At 40.1% G+C, this 23,293-nt stretch overlaps 2 protein-coding genes across 12 annotated transcripts in view; both read right to left on the bottom strand.

Moving 5' to 3' along the window:
- The window catches only part of gtdc1 (glycosyltransferase-like domain containing 1), a 35,456-nt gene extending 20,040 nt beyond the window's left edge, over positions 1–15,416 (bottom strand). For 2 of the 3 annotated variants that reach the window (XM_074694985.1, XM_074694986.1), the window contains exons 1-4: positions 15,339–15,416; positions 10,279–10,469; positions 8,300–8,467; positions 1,060–1,233 (exon numbers count right to left, since the gene is read on the bottom strand). In XM_074694985.1, the coding sequence (XP_074551086.1) occupies positions 1,060–1,233; positions 8,300–8,467; positions 10,279–10,469; positions 15,339–15,371 (566 nt within the window). In that variant the 5' untranslated portion in view covers positions 15,372–15,416. Of the gene's footprint in view, positions 1–1,059; positions 1,234–8,299; positions 8,468–10,278; positions 10,470–15,000; positions 15,072–15,338 lie in introns of those variants that run through there. The other variant, XM_074694987.1, reaches the window with a different exon arrangement.
- Positions 15,417–17,821: 2,405 nt separating this feature from the next.
- The window catches only part of zeb2a (zinc finger E-box binding homeobox 2a), a 39,802-nt gene continuing 34,330 nt past the window's right edge, over positions 17,822–23,293 (bottom strand). For 6 of the 9 annotated variants that reach the window (XM_074694668.1, XM_074694666.1, XM_074694665.1 and 3 more), the window contains 2 exons: positions 23,015–23,195; positions 17,822–20,084 (listed from right to left, as the gene is read on the bottom strand). In XM_074694668.1, the coding sequence (XP_074550769.1) occupies positions 19,501–20,084; positions 23,015–23,195 (765 nt within the window). In that variant the 3' untranslated portion in view covers positions 17,822–19,500. The remainder of the gene's footprint in view (positions 20,085–23,014; positions 23,196–23,293) is intronic. The other 3 variants (XM_074694670.1, XM_074694672.1, XM_074694674.1) reach the window with 1 other exon arrangement.

Here is a 23,293-nt window from a genome sequence, read left to right as displayed (position 1 = left end):
TTTCCGATTTTGGATCCCAAAGCGGATATGGGATGAACGAATGATACTTATTATATTATGATATTATAAGCAATTCAGACCTCATTTTTGTCTTGGAACAACTTAAAAGAAGACATTTTCTCCAAACCGAAAAGTTGAATGTGGCTCATATTGAGTATAATAAGTCATTTTTTACTTAGAATTAGACAAAAACACTTGATAAGATTTCAGATTTTGCAGCTGCAGCTTCAATGTTTAACGTCAAAAACAGATAGAAAGAAGAAAACAGTCCCACTGGAAGTTCAGAATCTGATCCATGATTGTATCTTTGATAGGTTTTTACAGACTGTGTGATCCAAAGCCTCAGTTTATGTCACCAGTTAGTTACAAAAGTCCATCAGTCTATAAATAAAACTAAATGTGTAACTAAACTTGTTATAATTACTGTTGATATCAGCTGTAGCTGTGACTGAAGTGAAAACTGGGACATGATGAACCCTCACACTGAAACACTGTCAGCTGTGACCGTGACAGTAAAGTTTATATGATGGAGGAGGGGCTCCTTAGGGTGGAGGGGGGTCTGTGCATGTGTGTGTGTGTGGGTCCTTAGGGGGGGTCTGTGGGGGGGTTAAATAATGAGCTGCAACACACCAACATCACATGACTGCTTTCATCTTCTCCTCTGAGAGAACAAACTCTTCACATGTTTATTCATTTTAGTCAATCAATAACACACACACTCACACACACACACACACACACACACACACACACACACACACAATGTAGCTAATAATTATGATGTATGATCCTGTCATTGGATTCCCACTAAAGAGCTGAGATTGTTTTCCTCCTGCTCAAACTTTTAAATGTGGGATCTGTTTATAACTCAGCTCCTTTACGTCAGATGTTTCCAACACGCTCTTTTTTGTTTCCGAGGTTAAATAATGATTAAAGCTGAATCCTCAGGTGGACTCTTAACCGGTCTATACGTGATCCTCGTTAAACACTGCTGCTGTAATCTAATCCCACACTCAGACTGATGGACTTTAATCTGTTTAATCTGAAGATCACACTGACCTGCTCACATCAGGGAACCGCACCGGGTAGTACAGGACCGAGCATTTAGGCCGGATCAGCAGGTCTAGGTCTTTGGGTCTGTGGTCAGGGATCTTCTTCATGAAGGAGGAGATGGAGGACAGGAAGGACTCCATGTTGAAGGCGGAGTTAAAGACCACAACGTCCGCCACCAGGCTGCAGAGAGAGCGACAGAGAAATAATTAAAACATGATTTCATGTAAACAGTAAAAACTTCCTCCCTGAGCAGGTGAACGTCTCACCTGTTGGATGAAGGTGTGTAGCATTAAATCTCAGACCTCCTCTGTGTTTAATGTGATTCCCCTATAAACCCATCATTACACTGAGTGCAGCCACCTGGCTCTCATCCAATCAGACGCTCCCAATGATCCAATCAGACGCTCCCAATCATCAGTTATCTGAAGCTGCTGTAACCACGTTAGCGGAGACACGCACACGCCGTGATCGACTCGCTGCCCTGACCATCAGCATCCATCTGTTTGCTCTTCTGCTGCCTGTCACACACAGGATCCATCAAACACACACACAGCTCAGGAAAAACACACACTCTTGACGTGTGAGCTGCTGGTTAACTGGGGTGTTATGAGGTCTGGTCAGGAGGCTCACAGCGTCCTACCCTCAGGCTCCGTCATGGTTTGGTGGTGTTTTGGAGAAGGACTCTGTTTTTTGTGGTGAGTTTCTGGTTTTAACTGCAGTTATGAAGTTACATCGACGTGGGGTGTTGCAGGGATTGGAAAGGGCACTTGAAAGTGTCAGGGTTGATCAGAGCCTCTGCATGTGGTGCTTCTGTCGTCAGCAGAAGCGTCAAAAGTTTTCACACCCATTACTCGAGGAGAAGTATAGAGAGTAGAGTTTAAAAAGACTTTTGTGGAAGTTAAAGTATCAACTCTACTTTTTTACTTCAGTAAAAGTGTAAAAGTACTGGTTTCAAAACTACTTAAGGTTTAAAAGTAAGAGTAATGTAAGGAGAACAAATGTCATTGAGGACAAAAGCTAGTGACTATTAAGTTTTGTTGAAATGTTAATGTTAAAAAGTTTGGAGCTGCTGGTGTTGATCAGTAGGGTCTTACTCAACACAGGCTGGATCGCTTCAGACTAATCAAGGCTTGCCAAAATGTTTCATTTATCTGGATAGATTTTTATTTTTTGTGTGTGTTTCTTTTGATCTCTTTTTTTTTTTTTTTAAGATGCTATGAAGAGAATCTGTTTTGATTGCACTCCCTCGCCACCTTGTGGCCCGGAGTCTCCACACACTGTCGCAAATTACTAGTTTGTTTTGGAATTAAATGGATATCAAAACAAATTTTATTCGTTCAAGACAACTTTTTTACTGGATACAATGCACTGAGGTAAGGTATTTATCACTACAGTTACGTAGCGCTATGGTTTGAAACGTGACATCAAGCAAACGTTGTAGCAGCCGGCTATATGTTAGCTCTGTGCTCCAATATATCTGTCTACTAACGTGACAACAAGTAAACACTGTCAGTTTGTAAGTAGTTTAGTAGCTGTTTATATTTAGCGCAGCTGGCAGCCCTGTGCTCCAAGACATGTCTGTAATGTGTAACGCCAGTAAATCCTGGTTATGTCCTGCCAGTCATCTACCAATCAGAGCTAACGTAACCTCAGTCTTCATTTTGAGTCTAATTAGCCTTTAGCATGGGGCTGTATCTCTCTCCTGTTTAGCTTTCTTCTGCTCTTCTGTCCTTTTTCTGCCTGACATTTAGGCTCCAGTGTCCACCATCACTACAAAATTAATCACAGAAATTGTTTTTAGCATAATTTTCTCTTCTCTTGACTAAACTTTGCCAGCCGGCGGGGTGTTGTCTTAAGCCGCGTTTCCACCAAGCAGTCCGGTTCAGTTCAGTACGGTTTGGCACGGTTTGGTACAGTTAAGCCTGATCCTGTTTGCGTTTCCACAGCAAAACTGTGCCCTCTCGTGGTAGGCGGCGTGTAAGCCGGATGCCGACAGCTGCAGCTGTTAAACAATAGCGTGACGCCGTAGCAGCGCGACACAGTTTACCCCGCTATTAAATCCAACAAAGAAGAAAAACGCGACACAGTAAACAAAGAGCAACGATGAAGACATGCAGCATTTGGTCCTCTCTGTGATTGACATGTAGCTCTTTGATACAAAGTGCAATCAAGCTTTGTTTCAGAGTACAGTTTGGCACCCATACGAAAGGGTCCTAAAAAGTGGGACGGCTCGTCTCGGTTATTTGGGGATCTGTCCCGGGATAAGTCAGTGGAAACACCACAAAATGCGCATTGTACCAAAACGAACTGAACCAGTCTGCTTGGTGGAAACTCGGCTATAGAGACCTAGACACGCCGTAGATCAATCCGGTCCTGGTCGACCTGAACTGGAAGCTAAGAAGTAGAAATTTAAAATAACCTGTAACCAGAAATATTGGTGCTGATAATCTCATTTTAAAGTGTGGATTAAGATCAGGCATATATCTAGAAGGGTAAGAAGTAAAAAGTCAGCTAGAAAATAATACCCCAGTCAAGTATAGATACCAAAAATTTCTAACAAAGTTTATTTACTTCATTACTTGACATCTCTGGTTGTCACTGTCAAAAAGGAGCTTGTACATTTTGTTTAATGTAACTTGCAGATGAAAAGAAAGTCACACCTGTGCAGGGTTTTTCCGTTACTGAGAGTTTGATGAACACTGTTTGTATTTATAAGTGAAACTACATCACATTGATGTGGAGGTGGCTACATTTAACCACAGTGAGTTATGTACTAAAACTACGCTAAAGAGAAAGTTAACCTTCCCTGGAGTGCATTTTGTTTATGTTGTACTTTAAAAATTGCTGATCCCTGTGATTGTGACATAAAAATCTCTTATTTTTGCATAAACAGTTGTGTCTAGTCTGAACGTAATGTTGATATTTTACAGTGTTATGATTTCAAAGAAAGCTCCTCTGCTCTTACAGATAACGTGTGTGATAAAAACATCATTAACATATATTAAATGAATGTCAGTGTTTGGACTTCAGTTAGATAGATCTGTTTATGTGAGCAGGTTGATAAAACCCGACATGTTTAGTAATGTGACGGTGATTTATGATAATTTCTCATTTAAAGCTGAGATTGTGTCACATTAGCGGCTCACGCTTCATCACTTTTCAACATGTTGGTTGTAACGAGGTCAGACAACAAGCAGGAACATGCTACACCAAATAAAGTGTGTTATGATTGAGTGTTACATAAATGTTAAAGCTCTGTGTTTAATAGTAATCACAATTTAGTGGACGGATTCTGTCTGGGTGCGATCAAACCTCAGGGTGTTTTTTAATCGCAGACTGGAACGTCCTTCTTTTCAGCCCGGAGCTTTGAAATCCGTCAGAAGAAACTCATCGTGCTGACTCGTTCTTGGATCAGAAAGTTCTTGATTTTAATCAGATGTTCTGGAGTTTTAAAATGGAAAAGTTCCTCTGGAAAGTGATTTTTTTTCACAAATCAAACAACATAAACTTTGTGTTTCTTAAAGTAATAATTTAATAAATGAAGGAATGAAAAGCTGCTGACTGACCCACGGAGAACATGTTGACCTCTCAGGAAAATGACGCACGTGGTGAAGAAACACAGTGAGAGTATCTCCTCTGAGCTCTGTTTCTCAGCTTAATTTACACAAACCCATCATTTTATATATTATTGATTTAAAAGTAATCTCAAAAGACTGATTTCAGAGTCTTCTGGATGGAGATGTGCGTGTAGTCGACCACACTCTATGGGTGTTCTGATTTAATGAGTGACCCTGTTAACTGGAGACTGTCTGTTGTTGATAAAAAACTAAAGCCAGAGACACACAGCACTCTTTGTTTTCTGCAGCTGTTTCAACGGTAACCACAAACACATCAGATCAAAGTCACCAGTTAATGCGGTAACAAGTCAAAGTGAAACACCGGTCACTCTGACACACAGTTTTAAATCTTGGTGTTAAGGTTTAAAGTGATTTTAAATTGGATCAACAAGTAAATTCAGTTGTTAAATCCAGTTTTTATCACCTCAGGCTTTTATCCCAGATTATACCATGGTCTGGGTGAATTCTCGATTCTGATTGGCTGCAGGGTGTCCGTTAAAAGGTGATAATGGACACCTGGAACAGAAGTTCTGGTCAAATAGCCTGATGGTTCTAAATCACTGCGCTGGATCAAACAGTAGTTGGTAACCGTGGCAACGGAAACTTAACATCGCCTGGCTCATAGACAGTCGACACAATAAACAATGATCAGAGAGAATGGTGGATATTTATAAAAACGATGTGGGATAAATTTACTTTCTATCAGAGTAAATGGTGGGCAATATTTCTTGCAATAAAAACAATTTAGTAGCTAAACTATCTGTTGACTTTGATTCCTTGAAAAAAAAAAATTGCATCATTCTCTGAGTACACAAACAATAAGAGGTGCACTTGCCCTCTGAAAGCACACTTTTTTCACGTAACATCAAGCAATCATCTCACTTTCCTCCACTGATTAGGCCTAAAGCCTGGCTCACACTACAGGATTCTAGCCCCGATATAACCCCGTTTCAGTCCTCCTGAGAACTGGGGAAGAAATCTGGTCGGGGACTAAAATAGGCCCCGACGTTCGGGCAAGATTATCTTCTAGTGTGAGCGGTTGACAGATGAATTTTTAGCCCCACGATCGTCTCACAGACTCATCGGAGCCGCCCCGATAATTTTCAAACATGTTTGATATTTATCTGGATGATTACAACATTCATTCTTACTGAGGATGACACAACCAATTAGAAAGAGCCCCAGAGACCGGACAACAGACAACAAACGCAGGCTCAAAGTGCAACTGAAAGGCTCCAGGTCAGCTGACTGCGCGCTCCACTGGCCCACTCGAGCCAGTTCAATAATGCCTTTAAAAATAACACATAACCATGCCATTTTCATATAGTAGCAAACTGTTGTTTTATCAGTGATCGGCGTGAGATCATGCCGTTATTGGCTGATACAGCAACAGTTTCACCTCTGTCCCTCTGCGTGCGCCTAATGGATGAAAGGCACCGCTGCAGACAGCTCCGCTTCTCTCTCCTCCTGTCCCACCAGTGCGCTAAAAACCTCAGATCAAACAACTGAGCACATGTGGTGCATCACTCTCTCTGGTCAAATAATCTTGGTGAAATCCTGTAGTGTGTGCTGGTCGGTATTTTCAAATCTTGTAGTTAGTGCGTGCTTAAGATTCGAGAGAAGATGATCTGTGAAGATTCTCCTTATGTGTGAGATACAGCCCGATTTCAGAATCTTATAAGATTTTTAAAATCCTGTAGTGTGAGCCAGGCTTAATACAACAACTGCGGCCGACCGAGCTGCAGGTTCTGTGGCCAGAGGAGGTTACCTTAGCAACGTGTCACAACGAGCGACATTAAATAGTCCGCTCAGTCGCTTCTTGTTTAAAACGAATGATTTTAACGGTATAAAAACAACATTAACGTGTTAAATATTGATTAAATATGTAATTCTTTCATATGTGACCATGGTATAAGCAGGATAATGCCCGACGAGGTATCCATTATCAGAAATTAATGGACGACACGGAGGCGTGAACCATCCAAAGCAAAGTGGAGGACGGTTGCTTCTGCGAAGTCTTGAATCAGTTTTATCTTTTAACGACTTTGAGCGGGTAATTCATGCTTTTATTTCTACACGACTAGACGACTGTAATGCTCTCCAAGTTGGTGTAAATTGCACAGCTACTCGTCTTTTAACTGGAGCACGAAAGCATGACCGCATCACCCCGATCCTGGAGTCCCTCCATTGGTTTCTCATTCATTTTAGGATTCATTTTAAAATGTAGTTATTTTTTAAAAAATCTTTTCAAGGATCAGAACCTCAGTACATCACTGACCTTTTAAATATCTATACTCCCTTGCCGTCTCTGAGGTCTGCTGATCACTTTCACCTCGTGGTCCCAAAAACCCGTTGTAAGACCCGAGGTGATCGAGCCTTTTCGGTTGCTCCCAAAGTGTGGATTAATCTGCCACTCAAAATAAAAACATCCCCACCCTAAATCGCGTTTCAAACACTCACTTTTATTCTTTGACTTTTACTTCAGCATGGGAGTTGTGTCCTTTTATGTGTTTTATGGTCTTAACCCCTTATTTTTTAATCAATTTTATTTCTTTTATTGGTGTTCTTATATGTTATTTTAACTGTGCAGCACTTTGGTAAACTTATTTTTTTTTTTAAATGTGCTTTATAAATAAAGTGGATTGGATATAAACTGCAAATTTACAGGACTGTTCATTTTAAGGTGGAAGGGAATGCCCCGTGAACTTTACATAAAATGTATTGGTAATCTAACGGGTATTTTGAGTGTACCTTAAGAAGTTAAGTTAAATAACTTATATAACTTAAATCAACAAAAACAAAAGTTTGAAAAGTTTGACTTGAAATAGATTATTTCAACTAACTATCTGAAGAAGTTGAGTAAAATAACAAGTCTAAATCCCCAAAACCAGAAATCTTATTTGATCAACACAACTTCTGCTGGTGTTAGAAAAACGAATTAATTTTTTGACTAAACAGATTTTTAAGGCAGATCTTAACATCATATTATCATGTGGAAACAACAAGTTACATGTAACAGTGCAAAAGGTTGCACAGCTGACTTAAGTCTCCACCACAGCAGGCTCTGAGGACTGAGGACCTTGTTATGTGTGTGTGCGTGTGTGTGACTGACGGCAGCGTGAATTGTTGATCTTTGTTGGTAGTTTTCCAATGACTGGTTGAAATTCTTGTTGGTGTATTCGGGTGTTTCCAGTGATGACTGTTGTTCAGTGATTAGCTGTCATGTTTGGTGGGACGTGTCTCAAAGACACAGAAGTTTCAGCAGCTGACATCGTTGACCTGTTTCGGAGAGTCATTCAAAGAAGCAACGAGTCCCACAGTGTTAGATCGTGTGTGTGTGTGTGTGTGTGTGTGTGTGTGTGTGTGTGTGTGTGTGTGTGTGTGTGTGTGGCTGAATCGTTTCCTGGGAGCTCTCTAACCTCCAGGCTGGTCAGCTGCTCTGAATTTAGATTTCCATGTATTCGTTTTGAGATTAGATGTGTCAGGTCATCTCTCGCTCAGTGTCTACTGATGAAGAGAAATGACTGGGTGATGAATGACTGAGTGAATGCTGCAGCAGCTCTTTAATGTCAGCGTCTGAGGAGCTGATACAGATATAAATAAATATGAAGGAGGGCTGCTGAGTTTACCATGACAGGACCTGGTTGTACCCATACTGGAAATCTCTCTCCTGGTCTTTGCGGACTGGGTACACCAGCTGGTTCTCGTGGAAGTACAGAACTTTCTTGAGACGGGCCAGATCAGGTCGGAGAGCCACCAGCTCACACAGGTTCAGGACTGAGCTGCTAAACAACACTCTGAAAGAAAAAAAAAACAAAGACACGTCATTAAAGAGGGGGTATTTTGCTTCTCTTTCGGGTTTATTTTGTCCCTCTGGTACCCTGTAGTACCTTTACATGATTTACAGTTCATACAAAATCCCTGTTTTTTTGCACTAGTGTTTTTGAAAACCCTTATTTCAGCTTCATTTTAGCTTCCTGCTCAACAAAGCCCCTTCCCTCTGATTGGCCAGCCCTCTGGAGGCCTGCCAGGAGCAGAGTTATGAGTGAACCTTGGTGTTTGAGGCCCGCCTCCCTAATGTATCGTGAGCCAATTAGGCCATGCTTTTGTAATGACCTCATCATTTCTGCAAATCCTGTGCTATTTTAAGATCAGAGTGATCAGTTTACAAACAGAATCAGGGATTTCTACAACATATGAACACGTAGAGGTTTAAAATTCTGCACGTTTAGTCTGAACATCCAGGATTGTTCTTCATATTCTTGTTTAAAATACAAGACAGTAGAATACCCCCTCTTTAAAGGTCCCATATTATGCAGAAATCATTTTATTAAGTCTTTTAGTGAAATTTGTGGGTCTTTGGCTTTCCTCACAGCCCACAAAATGTGATATTTAATGACAAAACCTGTTCTTAGTAGAGCTTGTGAATGTAAAATCCTGACCTAAAACAAGCTGTTTGGATTTGGGGGATTTGCCGACGTCCGTGATTTCCTTTTTGACCAATCAGGAGCAAGTCTGACCTGATTGGTCCACTGGAGCAGATACTCCTGCATCCCCTTCCTGTGGAGAATGCCAAAATTGAAGAGTCATCACTGCTCTGTTTTTGGCTGTAAACAGCCACATAGTTCCATGCTCAAGCTTCCCCTCCCCAGAAGAAGACAAGACTAAGTGTCTAGAGTTCATTTATCAAGGAAATGTTCCAGCTACACTCAGTAAAACTGTGCATGTGTGTGCTAGTCACTTCACGGCCGACAGCTTTTCCAACTTTGGACAGTACAACAGAGGGCTAGCCAATAGACTGGTCCTGAATCCAGGCGCATTACCAACCATCCTCCAACAAACCTGGGACCCTGGAAATGTGAGTATTTTAAATGTTGTGTGCTGTGGAGCAGATGTAAGAGCTTTTCCTCAGTGTCCCCCCTGTCTCTGTGTTAGCTTCAGGATGCTAACTTTAGCTGCAGTTAGCCTGTTGTTTTAGCCTGTAATGTTACGGTAAACGAGCTTCTCTGTTTTCTAAACATTGTGCACTCGGAGCTCATGGCGCCGCTCTCAGTGATGCTGAAGAGCGGGGCGGTATCAGCGGTGGCTCATTTACATGTGAAGGCCACGCCCACTAAATCAGAGCATTCTGAACAGAGGGGCTATGAGAGCCTGGAAACAATGCTGCTGTGCTTGATTTATTGGCTTTTTGGACCAAAACATTTTATTAACATTTCATGAAGACATCAATGATCCATATTAAACTGCAGAAAAGGAGCAGAATATGGGACCTTTAAGTCAGAGAAAAGGCCCAGCCACCAGATGATGGTTAAAGTCATTCTAGCAGAGCAGCAAGATGGATGCTAGAGTTAGACCTGACAGTCAAACACACCATATGCTCGATTTTAGTCAGACTTTGCAGATTAAAGGTTAAAGGATTAAAGGTTGTGTGTGAGTGTGTGTGTGTGTTTGGGAGGGACTGACTCATTATCAGACGATGTTTTGAAAGAGCATCATGAACAAACATGATTCTCAGTTTCAACATTTAGACTTTTGACTTCCTCTTCAGCCAAAAACAAATAAATGGAAGAATTTTCAGCAAAACATCATCAGGTGTGAGTTCTCTCACCTGTACGAGTGACAGGTGGGGATGATCTGACTGAAGTGAAGCGCGGCCGTCCTCGCCCTCCAGTGCCACTTCTTGGCGGGCAACGTGAAGACGGAGACGCTGGCAATGTTCTCCTTCAGGAGGTCAATCAGCTGTTTGTGAGAGCCGCCATAAAACGGCTCCACCAATAGGACGCTGGAGGAATCACAGCCCTGACAGAGACAGACAGAAATAAATATTTCTAACTTTCCTGATTCATCTTCACTTGGACCAACAGTTATCAATGCTTGAGGCAGCACAAAGACTATTTATGTTTGTGAATTTCTCCTGTGTGTGTCTGAAACAAAGCCAAAGTCAGGATGACTAAACCTGAAACACTTGAGCGCTGAAAACTGTCTATAAATATCATCACAGGCTAAAACACAGAGACTCAGATCCAGGATTCCCCCTTACAGCAAACTGTATAATAATCATCAGGAGATTTAATCAGCGTTTAAATAAAAGCTTCACACATCATTTGAACAGTTTAAAGTGAGGAGAAACCACAGCTTTAATCGGCTGTAGTCATCCTCCGAGATGTGAGCTGCTCCTGTTTGTAGAGCATAAAGTTGACTCAAAGTCAGAACAGAAACTCTGACACACACACACACAGAGTGAGGATAAATAACAGCCACCTTAACACACACACACCTCAGCGATGATTTAACACGAACAGAATTGAACACTTTTTCCTCAAACTAGGGAAGTTAACCTCTGGCACGGTGGTGAAACAAACAAAGTGAGGGGTCAGCAGATAATTCAGCAGATACTCTAAATACTGCTCACCCGGGCCTGAGTTTACAGCCTTTGTGAGCAGCGTTTATTCACAATAGTTTCCCATAAAAGCGTCTCAGTGTGAACACAAACAGATGATTGAATGTGGAGCGTTCAGCGGCCTGTTCGAAAATCTGAGTCCTGAATGAAAAGTATTGTTGCAGCAGTAGAAAGTGAAGTTTGCAGCAGCAGACCACAGTTATAATAATAATAAAAAATAATAATGTGTTTGTGTGAGCAGCACAATGACAGACAGCTCAGTCCATTACTCTGTTCTTCCTCTGAATCCTCCCAGTCATTCCAGTCCGTCCATTTATCGCCCACAATGGGAGCAGCAGCACTCAGAGCGGCCACAGACCATCATCATCATCAGTATCTGCTCCCATCAGCAGCCGGAAATGAGCTCCCCCTCACTCTCTCACACACTCACACTCACACACACACAGCCAGCAGAGGGTGAATGTGTCAAAAATCTGATTGGAGACAGAATATAATGTCCTCATTGTGTCCAAAAGGTCCAATCTATTTCTGAATGTCGCCTAAATAATGTGAATATGAAAATGTGGACGTGTCAGATTAACGGACAGATTAACGGCTGCTCTCTGACCTCCTGATCGCTCCAGTGTCAGGACTCTGAGACATCACACTGCGTCTCTGTCACGTAGCTTCACCTGGGTCAGGTTCAGCTCAGAGACAAAGAACGAAGAAGAAGAAGAAAGAAGAAAAAGGTTTTACTCCTTAAGAGAGATCAACAAAAATCAAAGGATAAAATTGGTTGCTGATTAATTAATAGGCCTCAAATTTGGGGGATCAGTGATCAGCCCATCCATTCCTCCAGGAAGGTCTGACAGCCAGTCATTGTTGCTTTATGCTCTGAGACCTGAAACTCTGGACACTTTATTGGTCGTTTAGGTTAAAACATAAAGATTTTATTGTTTCACAGATGATTTTCAATAAGACAAGATTGGAACATTAAAGGTATATGCTGTCAGTTATAAAAAATAAAATATAAAAATTGGTATCAGCAAAAAATTGTGATCAGTGCACCCCCAATAATTCATCACGTCTTCAGGTGTGTTTATCCTGCAATAAGTGACACGACAATGTTTTCTAGGCCCGAGTTTCTAAAGAGTGGGACATCCCACATCTTTACCATCTCTGCTGAAAGCTGGTAGCCACAGGTAAACAAATCATAGAAAAAACACACCTTAAACACACCTAGAAAATAGATTGTAAAACATCTGAGACATATCTATACAAACTCAAAAAACACACCCGAGATACACCTAAAACACACCTCTACACACCCAAAAAACACACCTATACCTAAAACACACCTCTAAACACCAAAAAAAACCCACCTGAAACACACCTAAGACACACCCCTTAACACCCAAAAAACACACTTTAAACACACCTCTGAACACCCCAAAAACACACCTGAGATAAAGATAAAACACACCTCTAAACACCCAAAAGTACACCTGAGATACACACCTCTTAACACCCAAAAAACACACCTGAGATACACATAAAACACACCTCTAAACACCCAAAAGCACACCTGAAACACACCTTTAAACACCCCAAAAACACACCTGATACACATAAAACTCACCTTTAAACACCCAAAAAACACACATGATATACACACAATTAAACACCCAAAAAACACCAAAGGAGAAACACAAAACACACCTCTAAACACCCAAAAAACACACCTTCAACACACATAAAACACACCTCTTAACACCCAAAAAACACACCTGAGATACACCTTTAACACACCTAAACACAGGTATGTTATACCCTTCAAAATACACCTTGCAAACACTCAGACCTAAGTAACACACCTGAAAACATACGCCATACACACAAACATAATCAAAAACAATAAAACATAGCTTAAACATATTTCAAACACACCTCTAGCACACCCAGAAAAACACCTCAATTTTTCCCAGCTACTAAAAAAAGGTCAGTCAAGAAAAAAAAAGTTAACTTTGGATGTTAAGAATTCATCAATTGATTTAAGAAAACATTTAAGATTAAATTGAATTGATAAACATGTAGCATTTCACTGAAGCACTGAATAAACAAGGATATAAAATCAGGGAAAAATTACAGGAAACAGAAAAGGTGATATGATTTTCAAAGCTGACACGTGGAAAATAAAACCTGACTCAGGGGAAATCTAATGTGGAAAAAATAATGACGAAATCATTACGATAAACGCTGACTAAAATAACTTGATCCGAAAAAAAACAGGAGACGTGTAGCGTTTAAGGAGAAATGTGTTCGAGAGTGGGCACAGAAAATTAAAGCTGACTAATGAAAGGATGAAAGTTACGCACTGGAGTGATCAGATTGATAAACTGGTTCGAAAACATCTGACAGGATGTTTGTCAGTAAATGGATTGAGATGAAACTAATCATTCCACCTGAAACACACAGACACACAGAGTTCCTGTGAAAACCACGCTGGGGGATTCCACACACTCATCTCACTGTAACACCGTCCTGCCCACGATGTTAACATGGAAGCTGCTGCTGTCAGAGCACAAAGGGTTAATGTCAATGATTTCCCCGATGGGAGGGGGACCCCCTGAGAGCACGGGCAGCGAAGGGTTAACACAGGTAAAAGATGACAGGCTGGAAACTAAAACACACACGTTACACATCTCCTGAAAAATATAGGAACTTTTCCTTTAATGAGTCCAAACAGCTGAGGAACAATAACATCCCATCAGCCCCTGCTGCTCTCTGTGGTTACTGTCAATGCGAGCCTGTTTACTAAATCAATCTGGAAGTATTTCATATTACATCTAAAAAACTGACAGAAACAGTATCTGATGATTAAAATGCTTGACAATTTTAGTGTCATATTTTGTCGAAACAGTAAAAATGGGAACTGTAGTACTTTGATATATTTGAAAACATGACTAAAATAATTATTGTGTATGTTACTTTATGATTCAGGTTTTAAAAAAATCAGAAAAGGAAAGCAGAAGCAGCTGTAACTGTTTCGTTTAGGTCGTAAAAATCAGAAAAATCTGGTTCATATAGTGAAGTTTCAGGTTAAAATACGACTCATGTTCTGTGATCTGGGTCTGAATGTAAAACTGTTCAGTATTACACACAGTACTTCTGAGAGTGCCTATATTCTGATATTTAGGATTTACTGTTAAGCTGATACAGAAAAGAGATATTTTCATTAGTCAAGCTCTGCTGCAACAACTGAAAAGGAATGTGATGTTCAGAATTTATTTCATTAAAATGGACTAAAGTTTTTTATTTAAAAAAAAAAAAAAAAATCTTTTAATTAGAATACAATGCTGAGTGGATCTGTGATTGATTGTTGTGCCTGAATATTAAAGTTGAAGTAAAATACTCAATGCTCTATCTAGAATTTTAACTTTAATTTTATAACAGCTTCACAACAATGCTGGCTTGGCTTTAATGGGAAAATGGGAAAAGCTGAACATTTTTAGTTAAACTGGTTACAAAAGTTACTTTAAACAACTAAAAAAGAATCACACAAAGTTTTATTAAATAAGCAAAACAAGTGATAAGAAGATAAGAATATTAAAATATTAGGTCAGGCTTGGGGCCAAAAAGCTGATCTGGACTTAATTTTTTGGATGTGACCATTCATTTGACAACTTCCTGTTTGTACTATCAATTTTTTTTTTATTATTATTAAGTACCTCCTCTCTTTGATTCACTCCTGCATGATTTTTTTCTAATAATGATGTTTTGGTAGCGTCTTTATTTACATCCTCAAAACAGTAGTGTTAGATTTACAGAAAAGTCTTTACAGATAAATTAAATTCATTCTCCATCAAATAAGTCCTTCCTCAAAGAAGTTTAAAAGCTATAATTTATCCAGTTTTATGAAGTGTGAGTGAGAATGTAGCATGTTTAACTTACTTTCGAGCATTTAAATACTGTTTTCATGACATGTTTTTACTCTAAGCTCAAACTCAATGCAGTCAAAAGTTGCACGTGTCTCTGAGCAGCCTCACTCTCTGCTGCTGTCAGGTTAGCTCTTTTAGCTCTTTGAGCCAAACACACCGGCTGCTAACTGCTAACTAGCTCTCCTACTCCTTCTGTCAGGCGAACTAAGCCGGTTACAGACTCCACAAACACCGGAGAGGTAACCCGGCTGTTCCCGGTGACAACCCGGTAAACTGTGCCCACTGTGGGGGACAAGCAGTGGCCCGGGTTCCGCCGCAGAGACGGTTCAATCCACGCTGTTGGACACTCACCTCTGACTGCATCCTACCGGCGCCAATCCACATCTGACGCTCGTGCAACTACGTCATCACGTTCGGGCGTCCTTGTCCCGCCTCCTGCAGTGCATTCGTGCAGTGTGGATCCAATGAGTGGATGTAGTGGATAGACCATTGACTGTATAAAACAAGTATAAACAAGAAATTCACGAGTGCTCTATAGTTTTACAAAAAACTGTATTATCATAAAGTTTAAAATTAATTAACATTTTAGAAAATTTCTTAATAAAAGGGAAAGAAAACATGGCTTAAAGCAGGAGTCACCAACCTTTTTGAGACAGAGGGTTACCTCAACGTGCGGCTCTTTGACTCCTTTGCAGTGGCTCCTAGCTTTAGAAAAAAACTATTAAAATAAAAAATATATATTTTTCTTACAGAAGGTATTGATGGTTAAAGACATTGACATTAAATAAAATCACGATTTACAATTTTGTTGAACTAAAAATGCATCACATCTTGCAATAAAGCTTTCAATTGTTTTGAATTTTTGCATTTTTGATTCTAAGTTTTTTGATAGTTTTTCAAATTTGTGAAAAAAGAATAAATAAAAAAAAAATTTTTTTACATTTTTTGAATTTTTTACATTTTTAAAAAATTTCTAATCAATTTTGCAAATTATTCAGATTTTAAGATCTTTATACTTTTTACTGCTTTTTAAATAAAGCAAATATTTAAACCTGCAAATTTCATTTTTACTTTTGCAAATCTATAATATTCCATATTTTTTTCAAAAGTTTAAAATTTCAGGATTTTTTTTTTGCACACTTTCAATTTTTTTTCTATTTTTGAGATATCAAGTTATTTTTTGAGATATCAAATTATTTTGAAAAACTTTTGCTACTTATTTAAATGTCTGAAGAAAAAATGTCTACCAAATTTATAAAATTTATATCACAAATTTTCTTTTTTTTTTTTCTAAATATTTGCAAAAATGATTAAAAAAAAATAATAAGACATCACACATGCAATATTATTAACACAAAAAACTTCTGGTTTAGATAATTATTTACTAGATTTTAACTATGTATAGAATCATATACAGTTTTTTTGTCTTTGTTGTGAAGATCAAGTAGATTTGGTGGCTCCCGAATGACTTTAATCCAGGTGAGCTGAGGCAAAATGGCTCTATTGAAAATAAAGTTTGCAGACCCCTGCCTCAAGGGGAATGAGTGGTAAGGAGGGCTGCTTGTCTGATACAAACTTCCTGAACAAAACTGCATGAATCACTTTTCAATAACAATTATAATAGTTGTAGAATTACTATGTGAAGAGACTGCTCACATGTCATTGTTAGTCATATCAAAGTTATTATTAATGATTTACATAACAGTTATGGTTGGAAACATTTCTGCAAGTAGCTCCATTGCTACCAGTACTGTTTTTTGGAACATGCCTTCCTGAAGTGGGCACTGCGTTGGTGACCCCTGGCTTAAAATATCATATTCTCTCAGTGTGTTATGTATGACATTATTATTGAGGCAAATACTATTTATTCCACTCTTGGGACTCACTGTAACTCCCTTATTGGCCCCTGGCAACCCCTGTACTCCACTTCAAGAGCCTCACTAATAAATCTTAAAATAAACTAATTGGAGCCTTATAAAACCAAAACCAAAAAATGGATTTAAAATCCAAAAGAGAGGCATGACTCTCAGCTTTAAGTCTTTACATGGATGTTTATTACTGCTCTTGACAACCTTAAGTAGTCTGCCGTCATATAAAATGCATCAGTGTTGCATGCCACTTCAACTCCACGGCCTGTTTGAGAGCAGTACTAGCTTAGCTGTGCGTTACCCCAACAGGCTGTGTGAGTGTTTATTTGTTTGCACAGGAGAATGAATAGATTGTAGTTTTAATTGAAGTGTTTCTCTTTTATGAGTAAATACTACAAACTGTAAACAACATGTTACACTCTCCTAGGGGAAAAATAACAACAGCCACACAGTTAAAGGACGGGGACATGTTCACTGATATCAGTATGTGGTGTGATCTAAGGACTAATTATGTGCTTATTTTCTCCACTTTGATTTAAAAAAAATAAAACAAGGCTGTCAACTTTTCACCTGATCTCATTTGCGTTTATTAATCCAGTTTAGGGTCAGTTTGAGTTTCTCAAAGACTTGATGTGATGTTTCTTTAACTCTTTGGAGTTACGGTTATTATTTACCCTTGAGCATGTTTTTCCCCATGCAATTAGGGACATCAAAAAGTTTCAAGTCCAATAACTCTGATTAAATTCAGAAGTCATTATCTGTCATCTTTACAAATGCCTCCTTTTATAGTTTTTTTACTTGCGTTTCCTGCTATCACTCAAAATCAACTTTTTAACACCAATAAAGGCTAAAAATACAATTAAATCTTCAGTAGTTGAAGTTAAAAAAGCTGTTTTAAAAATACTATTCTTCATTATCTTCATTATGTAAATGAAAAAAAAGAGGTTACAAGAAGAATAACACAGTTTTATTAAAATTTAATTTTGGCTACATTTATTCGAGCATGGCCATTTCCAAGACAAATTAAAAATTCAACAATAATACTTCAGACATTTCAGGAATTCCTTCACCATCACCATCATCTTCAACAACATCATCATCATCATCATCATTATCATCAACATCAGTCTTTCATCTCTCTCCTCAGTGGGATGAATAAAGTGGATTTTTTTTATTCTTTAAAAATACAGTGTTTCACAACAATCAGAGTATCAAAAGTTCCCCAAATTTAGAATTTTTTGTTCCAGTGGTTTCAAATAAAAAAACAAAAAACAAACAAAAAGCTTGAATTTTCCAAATCCTGTCAACGCCTCTATTCGTAGTTTTGCTCCAATAGTCAATGACAGAATCATTTTACTAAAATATATCTATTTGTGAGGAACTCTAATACTGTACACTACAGTATGAAATAAATAAAATTAGGAAATATAAAATGAGTCACATAAATAAAATGGTAAATTCTCAATTAAGAACAAAAAAAAAATGAAATTTGTGTTGGAAAATTCAACAAACAGAAAAGTAATACTGACAAAAAAATACTGTCATGGAACAAAAATACAGAAAATTGCACAAACAAATGTAAACTAACAAACTGCGTCTATCTAGGCTAATACTGACAGATCAAAACAAGATGACGGATTACTTTTTAGAGTGAAGCAGAGGACAGGTGTGTACACTGTACAGGGATGGCACTTTGCAGAAACGCACAGGTGAGAGGTTTGCATATAAGGCTTTCTCTGGAGAAAAAAAAATAACACACAAAAAAAGGCTCTGTCCTTTTTTTTTTTATCTCATCTTTTTAAAGTGGAGCCCTTCATCGCTCGCTCCATCTCCTTTAAGACTCACATCGATGCTTCATTTTTAACATCACACAGGTTCAAATGTTCCTTCACAGGAAGTCAAACGTCACATCAGGAGGCCCAAAGTCGTGTGGTTAGTTCGCAGAAATCATAAAACAGGATGAAAATAAAAAAGGTCACAGTAAAAGGAGACAAAAATACAACAATAACACTGACGTAGGGGGCGAGTGTTTGAGGCTTTTCCCTCTTTATTTATTTATTTATTCTTTTTTTAATTGTTTTTTATTTTGTAGTGATTCGGGGAAGAGTGCAATTTCCTGATGTGGGGCTTCAAACACACGAGACACAGGAAGTTAAGAACATTTTAGCACCACACAGCTTTTAGGCCTTTATAATACTGTACATTAAAAACAGCTTCATTATAATGATAATCATTATTACTCCTTTAATTCATTTTTTGCATAATGTGGATTTTTAAACAATCCCACCCAGCTTCATGACGGGATGTCAGCCGCCATCCAGTTTCTCTACAACTACAGACTGTACCAAAATTACAGGGAGGGGGGTGTGTTTGTGATCAGACAAAATATTTCCCAGGTTAACCCTGATAAATCAAAGGTCAAAGGTCAAAAGTTGTTGACACATTTATCTTCGAGCTCACAGCACTGTTACGGGTAAAACACACCTCTTTGCTTTCTTTGTATTCTCACAGGTAGATCTGAATGCTCACCTGTGTGACCCCCCCACCCCGATAATGAGAGTACAGTCCCTTCAAAATAAAAGACCCCTCAGTCTGAGTCAGCCAGCATGTTAAATGTCCCAGAGCTTCGACCTGGGATCAGCTGATCAGTCGTCCTGGTCTGACCTGACGTCCGTCTTCCCTTCTCGTGAACTCTCGTCCATCATCATGTCTCTGACCTCCTCGTCCCTCGTCGAGTCCATCCTCCTGTCGCCTCCTCCCTCCTCCTCTTCTTCCCTCTCTCTTTCCCTGAAACTTGCCTCCTGTCTGTCTGTCACCTCCTCCAACTCTCTCTCCCCTCCTCCTCCTCCTCCGCCCTCGCTGTCGTCCCTCAGGATCATACCGTCCTCCTGCTGGTCCTCAGGGTCTGAGTACCCGAGCGGCCCCAGGCCCTGCAGGTAGGCCCTCCTCATCAGCAGCTCAGTGGGCTCCAGACCTGCTTCTGGTCCTCCTCCTCCTCCTTCTTTGTCACGGGCCTCCCTCTCAGCAGCCTCGCGCTCCTCCGCCTCCCTCTTGCAGTAGGAGTATCGGTGGTTCATGTGCTGCGAGTACGAGCCCGAGTGAGAGAAGCGCTTCCCGCACTTGTCGCACTGGTACGGTTTCTCTCCGGAGTGCAGGCGCGAGTGCTCGATCAGGTGGTGTTTGTGTTTGAACGCCTTCTTACAGATCTGACACTGGTGAGGACGCTTCCCTGAGGAGACACAAGGGACAGGAAGAGACGGGTTAGAGACAAACACGAGCACAGCGCTCAGAGTCAACACAGACAAACACAGCAAGAATGTTTGTTCCCATCAAAACACAAATCTGACGTCATGAATTCACATACAAGTCCAAATCCAGCTGTCCTGCAATGAGGGGCGTGGTCTGATTTAGCATCCAATGATTAGTCTATTGGCATGTGTGTAATTTAAAGAGACAGTACAAGATTTATTAATTCAATTTGTAGTTTTTTTTTCAATGTAGAGTAAAATTAGTTTGAAGTTTATAAAGTAAACTTGGACATAATTTCTTTAAAAGATATTGAGAGTTTATTCTTTATTTTGATTGGTGGTTACAGAGCCTCATCTAAGCTATCACACACCTGTCAATCAAAGTGGCCACGCCCCTAATTCTGCCTCCTTTATCCCTTAAACAGGTGTGTTGTGTATAAAATCAGCCTGTTTATGAAAAATGTGCTAAGATTCCAAAACTGTTAAAATTTTTAATGTTGCTGTCGTATTTAATTTAATATAGGAATCTATGTGGACTGACTCACTGCTGGAGACAGCCCCTTGTGGACACTTAGGGAACTGTAGTTTTGGGACTTTTAACAGGTGTTGGAGAATAAACACCAGGAAACAAACTTCATTAATGTTTTTAACTTTCTCGACCATAAATGTCTCCAGACTGAGCCTGTCCCTTCATGGACTTCCTGTGAGCTCCAAAATAAAACTCCTGGTCACTTTCTGTGTCCGTCTGTTGCTGCAGAGACGGTGAAATGAGACGAGATTCCGGAGGCGCCGCAAGCAACGTGAACCTGCCATGATTCAGTGACATCACAGCGCCGGATTTAAACATGACGAGGAGCCGTAACACCCCACACCCCCACTTACAAACACACACACACACACACACACACACACAACGACACACACACTTTCTCTCTCTGTTGGTTTACTATGACTCCATATGAACAGAATTTTCTTCCATCTGACTGAACAGGAAGCTTCTCTCTGCTGCCAACACACAGGCTGAACGCCGTCCAAACACACGTCCCACACACACATGCACCACACACACAACTTCACCCGACAAGCCCGCACACACTTGCACTGTCAAACACCACACTTGCGCACACAGACACACAGGGACACACATGCAGGCAGATCGTGGCCACAAATAGACCTGGAACGCCTGAAACATCAACCATAGCTGGCATAGTTTACTGTAACACACACACACATGCACACACTCACACGCACACACACACAGTGTGGCAAAAATAACTGAGACGTTGGATTCCTGCACTTAGTGTGTGTGTGTGTGTGTGTGTGTGTCAGTGTGTGTGTGTGTGTGTGTGTGTGTTGGGGGAGTTGGAATGATGCAACAGAGTGAAAGAGATGAAGGTAGAGCAGGTCAGAGCTCTGAAACAGGAGGGTGCTCAGGTGAAACGCGTCGCCTGCTCTGCACCAAACCTCATTGAAAAAAACGCATATTTTAGTCGGAAATGAATGGTTTCTGTTTGGATGTTTGGAACAAAGCTTCAGTGACACAAAGAAAAAAACACAACATCACCAAATAAGCTGCCGTTCTGTGTTTGAGGTTGAGAGAAAATCTTCAGAGAAACTTAAAGTCTGTATGATTGTTTTTCTGGAAAAGCAGCGATTGCTGACACCAAACTTCATTCAGAGATTCAGGATGTTTGAGCTCTGACATTCCTGGAAGGATCAAAACAGGTTCTAACAAAAGACAGGGAGGAAAAAACAGCAGCGAAATAATATTCATCCTAATTTCACGACGTTTCCATGAACCTGCTGAAAAAGGAGAGATCAAGGGATAAAGTTCACCACCTCTAAAGCTGGGATCACCGTCCTGTCTGAACCAAACCTCGGTGAAAAAAACATTAAGTTTTCAAATAAGTGCATGTTTGTTTGTCAGCAGGTTTCATATAATGTTACATCACATAGATCTCTTTTTAGGTCTGATCCGCTTCCACGAAAAGAAATTCCCCAAAAGATGATGCAAAAGGATTTGACCTAAAAAAATTTTTTTGTTACGTCTACACGCAGAATAACCGCTGATCCATTCCCTTCTTTCCTTTCTCATTCTGATGAAAGAAAATAAAGATCTGATGGAGATTAAAGTGTATAAATACACACTGTGGCTGTACTGTGTGCAGGCGTTTGACATGCATATATAATGAAGCTGCTTCTGTTTGATCAAAATAGGACGTCTGGTTTGAATAAGAAGTTTGATTATTGCTCATCCCTCCAGTTTCAGTTTAAAAATCTCCTTTTTTGTTGTCTTACACGCTGAGCTCAGGTGGTTTGTGAAGTTCAGTTTAGATGTTTCCTGCACAGGCTGAAGAAACAAAGATAAAGTGTTGGTTTGTTTGAGGAGACGTGCTGGCTCAGAGTAAAATAAAGGCTGTGTGTTGTGTGCTGAGTGTGTCAGAGTGTGTGAGTGTGACTGAGAGATGAACTGCAGGATGTTTGCTGATGTATTCACATCACACACTGTTTGTTTCCACAGAAAGAAATGAACCATCTCTGTGCTCTGATTAATATTTCTGTTTGATCTTCAGTACAGTGAGAGTACACACACACACACACACACACACTAACACACACACTCAGGTTTGTGTATGAATGGGGGTGTTTGGTATATCTGGGGTTCTGACTGTTTATGTAATCCTCTGTGTATGAACCCTCCCCTCCCCCCTGCTGAAAAGAAAGGAACATGTTAAAGGCCACGTTACAGTGAGCAAAACAGAACGCAGAGAGAAAAACTACAAGTAAAGGGGGGTGGGGGGCTACGTGACCAAATAAAGAAGAACAGAGAGGATGAAACATGAGAGATAAAGGGGGAAGGGCAGAAGCATCGGGGGCGGGGTAAAAAGAAGTGTCCAAATGTTATATATACCTGTGTGCTCATATTTGTGTCTTAGGAGGGAACTGGTCTTCTGGAATGTTTTGTCGCACAAGTCACACGCGTACATACCACTTTCAGTCTTCTTAATCTTCTTCCTGGAGAGCAGCGAATCGCTGTCTGTCAGGTCGTCCAGGCCTGACAGATAGTCCGCCGTCCCGTCCAGCAGCTCCCCCTGAGACACAAACACACACACAGCTTCAGTACGTCTGGTAATCCCACACCTGTCGACTTCACGCTCAGAGACACCTTCTGCTCCCACCCCCCACCGCC

Source organism: Halichoeres trimaculatus, unplaced genomic scaffold, assembly GCF_033239565.1.
Source record: "Halichoeres trimaculatus isolate MK-OKI-2021-1 unplaced genomic scaffold, fHalTri1.1 fHalTri1_scaffold_19, whole genome shotgun sequence".
NCBI classification, from domain to species: Eukaryota; Metazoa; Chordata; class Actinopteri; order Labriformes; family Labridae; genus Halichoeres; species Halichoeres trimaculatus.
The sequence above is the reverse complement of the archived record's forward strand: the minus strand, read 5'-3'. Positions and strand labels throughout refer to the sequence as shown.